This window comes from Limulus polyphemus, unplaced genomic scaffold (assembly GCF_000517525.1).
Source record: "Limulus polyphemus unplaced genomic scaffold, Limulus_polyphemus-2.1.2 Scaffold282, whole genome shotgun sequence".
Classification (NCBI taxonomy): Eukaryota; Metazoa; Arthropoda; class Merostomata; order Xiphosura; family Limulidae; genus Limulus; species Limulus polyphemus.
Window position 1 is genome coordinate 469291 of NW_013665892.1, and position 5612 is coordinate 474902.

A 5612-nucleotide genomic window follows, 5' to 3' on the forward strand; every position below is an offset into this window, starting at 1 on the left:
TGTGTGATAATCTTGAAGAATTGGGCCAAAATATCGGTAATATGATGCAAAACCAAGGAAACTGCAAACTTCCCCGATCAATCGAAGTTAAGGTAAAAGCGTTTGAATTTAGTTACTGTTGGAAGTAATATTCATCAACTCACAACTCGGATTGTCTGTTTTGAAACAAAGCCACATTGGGCTATCTGCTGTGTCCACCGCGGAGAATCGAATCCCGGATTTTAGCATTGAAAGTCCGTAAACTTACCACTAATTCAGATCTTCACTGTATAGTTTACTGCTACATACATTGTTTTATGCGTTTAAGCCCACTCTAGATTGTATGATATTTATAAAAGAAAAGGTTTTTGCAAATACAGACTAGAAATAATTTTTGTTTCATAAACGTACGCATTCAAACTAAAGTAACAAAACAATGGAATCAAATTTTCTGAATTAATTAGAACTGTAGTTAGAGTGATGTAAAACCAGCAATACAAATATAGGCTGCGTTTTTAATTTTATTTTACATACTATTATACCCAGAGTTTAAAATTAACTATCGACCTTTCATTACTAAATATTGTGTAATGTAAAAATAACGTTAAAGAAAATGTATATAAAAATTGCTGAGCTGAATGGAGAACTTTCAGAATCAGATTCTGATAAATATACTAAACTTGGTTCACATTTACCATCCATTCTTCTCTTTCTGTTTTAGATATACAACAGAATATTTCACTAACTTCTTATTTACTAGGATACAGAAAAGGATAAGTAAATCGTGTTTTTAGTGGGAATTAAATAAAAAATACGTACATATATATATATTTATCACATTTTTATTGCTCTCAGCTACATTTCTAGCCACTCTTTGTTTTGTATCCAAATAATTTCAACGCCACGCCACACACTTATTCTCGGGATTCATGGGTGCTGAAGAAGAACATTTGAAATCTCTTGCAAAATCTTCATTATTTGAAACTATTCCGATCACTCTACGGAAAAGAAAACAAAGAAGATCAGTAAAACAAATGTTAAAAAAATGAAGAGGTTGGAATAATGTGAGCCAATCTTCGGCAGCAATACTTGTTTGAAGATAGGTTATTTCATACAGATCATGTTACCTTATAAATTATTCAGGTAAAGTTTATACGCCAAACTTCAAACTCACTGAAATCTTGGTGAAAGAAGTTATCATTCACCTGCTTTTATTACAATAAATCAGTGAGAAAAGTGTTCTGTTTATTCAACTTAGATAAATAGACTTGTTATTCCATATAGGCTAGCTAATTATATGTGTCACATAGCTAAAAAATCAACAATAGCTTGAAATTCCATGTTTGTTTCCTCTTCATTTTATATGATTACAAATTATAGAGAAATAGATTACTTGGATGTCATGTTCTGTATAAACATCATGAATGATGGTTTAGACACTATGATAATTAACACCCGTCACATGAGCCAACCTGGTATATTGATGTTAATCCAAAAACATGAGTCATTCGGGAAAGGTTTGGGTTGATTTGATTATATAAAAGTAGACGTTTGGCACTATTATCGAAGTCTAGGTTGCATGGAGAAGTTAAATTGTAAATGTAAAGGAAAATGATTGAAACATGCTTGAAATGGCCTAGATGTGGTTGTGAATGTGATGGTTTAAGTGTAGAGATTAAGCTAAACCGTGGATCCAGGTTGGATGAGGGAAGAACTTATTCGAAGGTATCCCATTTGATTTGACATACCAGCTTAATCGGAGATTCGTCGACTGATAACTGTATTGACAGTAAAACAAAGGGCACAATAGTATCGTTATATTCAAAGATAGGGATTGTAATCATACATAAGAAATCATTAGTTTCAATATCTTGTGAAACTAATATGCAGTGTTGAAGTTGAAGCAGATGCACGATGTATTACAAGATGATGTTCCTAGTGATACTCAAATTTAAAATCCATTTTTTCCAATGAAGAGTAAATATAAGAAGGATGGTATAATTCTCAGTATGATACCACCATAGTATAGCCCTTCAGTAGCAAGAGCAATATGTCTGCGGTCTTACAACACTAGAAACTGATAGCCCATTGTGTAGCTTTGTGCTTAACTTCAAACAAACAAACCATAATATAATCAATATAAATTTCATCACGCCATATTTTCATTAATATTTAGTTTGTTTTTTCAAGTTTTTGTTTTTAGAAGTTTTGCCGACCATTTTATACTGAGATTTATCGAAATATCCCTAAGTAACCGGTTTCCGGAATGACATGTTGAACATCTTATGCTCAATACTAAAATATTCTGGGCTGTTTCATGTGGCAGGCGTTAAAATATATATACAAATTCAAGCAGGTATGCCCACAGCCACGTCCATAATTATAATTTAGCTTTTAACTAGTTTGATAAAAAATAATGCTAACAGATAAATACTTAACTTCGTCTCTTACCAACCATTTAGTGATAGTGGAAAAAAAGCTTTGTTGGCAGCAGCGTGCATGGAATAAAGTAAACTGAAACAATACTGTGGTATTGATTTATATTGAGATCCTAGTTATAAGTACCAGTAAAATACAGATCACGGAAAGGTTAGGCAGATATTTATTTCAAACACAGACAGTAAATCTGATTGAAACAAATATATATTTACAAATTGAAAACAAAAATCTTTTATTAATTCCCAAAGTACGTAAGTTTTTCTTAACTTAAGTTGCTTGCTAGAGCAGAGCAGAGAGCGGGATCAAAGCAAGATATGTTCGCAAAAGGCTTAAACAAGATGAAGAATAATCACGCCCACTGCTGAACAAAGATAAGATCCAAAATAATGATGACACGACACTGCTAAGTCACACAAGAGTCCTAGTGTGGTATCCCACAATCCATATATAACCTATCTCAACAATCATTCCCAGCATATGTATTCAAGGAAGCTAATCCCCAACTCATATTAACTTGTTCATGTCTCTATACAGCCCCATTTAAGTAAGTATGGCTTCTTACCTTAGAAGGACAAGACACAGAAAACAACTAGTTATGGAAGAGAAAAATATGGTCATATTTCCAATCATCACATTGTTACACTTTCGTCATATTTAAAATTCGAAGTAAGCCTATAACTGTTGATTTGAATACTAAGCATACTAAAACCCGGAAAAAATGAAAGCTGGACAGGTATAACAAAACCCGGAGCAGCACCCAACCCATTGTAGTCGCATAATTCAAACTTCTAATTCCACGAACTTTGAGCAAAACAAAGTGCCACTGATAAATAAATATGTTTACAGAAAGTTTTATTTTCAACAATGGTTAATAAACACTATAGACATAATTCTTATAAGTCTTGAACAGACGTGTCTGCCCGAAACAGCCTATACAACTGTTAAAATGGATGCTAATAATCCAAATGGATATTGTAGTGCAAGATAAATACTTTTTACAGCATCTTACTGGAACTGCATTCTTATTCACATACTTTTCTTGGACAACTGCGTCTATTTCTATGCGAATGCACACGCACTACGTCCACAAGTACACACTTAACATTAGCGATAAAACAATATTAATTAGGAGCAAAGAAAGCTTGAAGATGATACCGAGGTAGATTTTCTTAATGTCAGTAATCAAGTTTCATTATTATTGATCATAACTACTGATAGCTTTAAAAGTCCAGATCAGCTTATAAAACATTTGGAACATGCTGTATTCGTTAATAAATATTATTTCAATATGAGTTAAATACTGATTTACTGCATCTTGCTAACACTGTATTCTCATTCAGATAGAATGGTTCAATAAAAACTTATTTTCTAAAGGTCTTAGTTTACTAACAACATATACATAACGGGAACCCTCATGAATCCGGCTACTGTAAACAAAACCTATTTTGGTGAATGATACTATATGTTAATTAGTTTTATTTCATGAAATTTACATTTAGAATTGGAACCATGTGTATTATTGTTTTCACCAATTTCACTAATGGGCTAATCGGACAGGTTAGAGATCCCTAGGGACCGGATATAGTCGCCTCTAATTCTAAACTACTGGCTGATATTTTCATCCAGACGGGCTAATCGGACTCGTTAGAGATCTCTAGGAATCACATATAGCCTAATTTTAAACTATTGTTCAGAGGGAAGGAGTCTATTAATATGGTTGACATGGTCATCGGCCTGGAAAATGGTGGTTGAACAGATCCATGAGTGTTTACTGTTTAGTAGGCTGGGAGTGGGTATGTTTTAGTGTACACGGGCTGTGAATCTGATAATTCATGGTTCGTATCTCGTAAAAAACGTGCTTCGCTAATATTGATGGTCAAATCTCACGATTCGGTGAGATAATAGTTGCCCAACAATAGGTGGTGGATACTATTGTCTATTTATCTTTCCTACTGTGTAAAAGTTGAAACTTAGGAAAGGCTCAACGTCTAAACCCTTATTTAGCTTTGCCCGAAAGTTCTAGAAAAATAAGAAATAAAACAGTTTTCTGTATAGTTATTGTCTTTAGACAAAAGCGCGAGTAGGTAACAGCCATAAACTCCTATGTTTATGCTACCTAGCTTGCAAGCCTGAGAAACTATTGCGAGATTTTATTGGAAAATATCGTCTTTCGTTTGTTCGAGTGAATGTAAGGATAAAGCAATGAATAAACATATGAACAAACTATCTTTTGTTATATTGAAATTACGTGCTCTTAATGCATGTAATTCTCAATTCTAGTTTAAATAAACGGACTGATTCACCTAAAACGTCTGCCGACGTTTGTGAGTTCAGAATAGGTCTTTGTTCAATGATATTACAGAGTTCAGAATAGGTCTTTGTTCAATGATATTACAGAGTTCAGAATAGGTCTTTGTTCAGTGATATTACAGAGTTCAGAATAGGTCTTTGTTCAGTGATATTATAGAGTCTTCGGAAATTTTTTGTTTTTTTTTGTTTTTGAAGTTAAGTACAAAGCTACACAAAGGGCTATCTGTGATCTGCCCACCACGGGTATCGAAACCCGGTTTCTAGCGTTGTAAGTCTGCAGACATACCGCTGTGCCACTGGGGGGCGTCTTCGGAAATAAATTAATACTAGCTGTAATTCAGTTAACGTTAAATGTATATAATTTGTTTGTTTTCACTCAAGGGCTACCTGAGATAGTAATTACTACTTTGGAACAGATAGACTAAGGGAAACATATTTAATTAGCCTCATTGTGTGGGTTAATGTCTGTATGTTGAAGTAAGCGCTCTTATGTCTTCTTTGATACGTCTATTACAACAACTAAACATATTTAATTACCTTATGTGGACTGATGTCTGTAAGTTGGAGTAAATAGCCTTATGTCTTCTTTGATGTGTCCATTACAACAACGAAAAATATTTAATTACCCTCATTGTGTGGGCTAATGTATGTATGTTGAAGTAAATACCTTCAATGCTTCCTTGACGTGTCTATTAGAACAACTAAATATATTTAATTACTCCTTAGTTGTGTTGGCCCATTTTTATATGTTGGAGTAAATACCTTTAATACTTCCTTGATGTGTCGATTACAATAACTAAACATAATTAATTACTCCTTAGTTGTGTTGGCCCATGTTTATATGTTGGAGTAAATACCTTTAATACTTCCTTGATGTGTCGATT

At 33.5% G+C, this 5612-nt stretch overlaps 1 protein-coding gene across 1 annotated transcript in view; it reads right to left on the bottom strand.

Annotated features, from left to right (window-relative positions):
* Positions 1–814: 814 nt before the first annotated feature.
* LOC106457019 (neprilysin-11-like) overlaps positions 815–5612 on the bottom strand; it is an 84853-nt gene continuing 80055 nt past the window's right edge. Inside the window, exon 21 of the mRNA XM_022382832.1 lies at positions 815–977. Within this exon, the coding sequence (XP_022238540.1) occupies positions 875–977 (103 nt within the window). The 3' untranslated portion in view covers positions 815–874. The remainder of the gene's footprint in view (positions 978–5612) is intronic.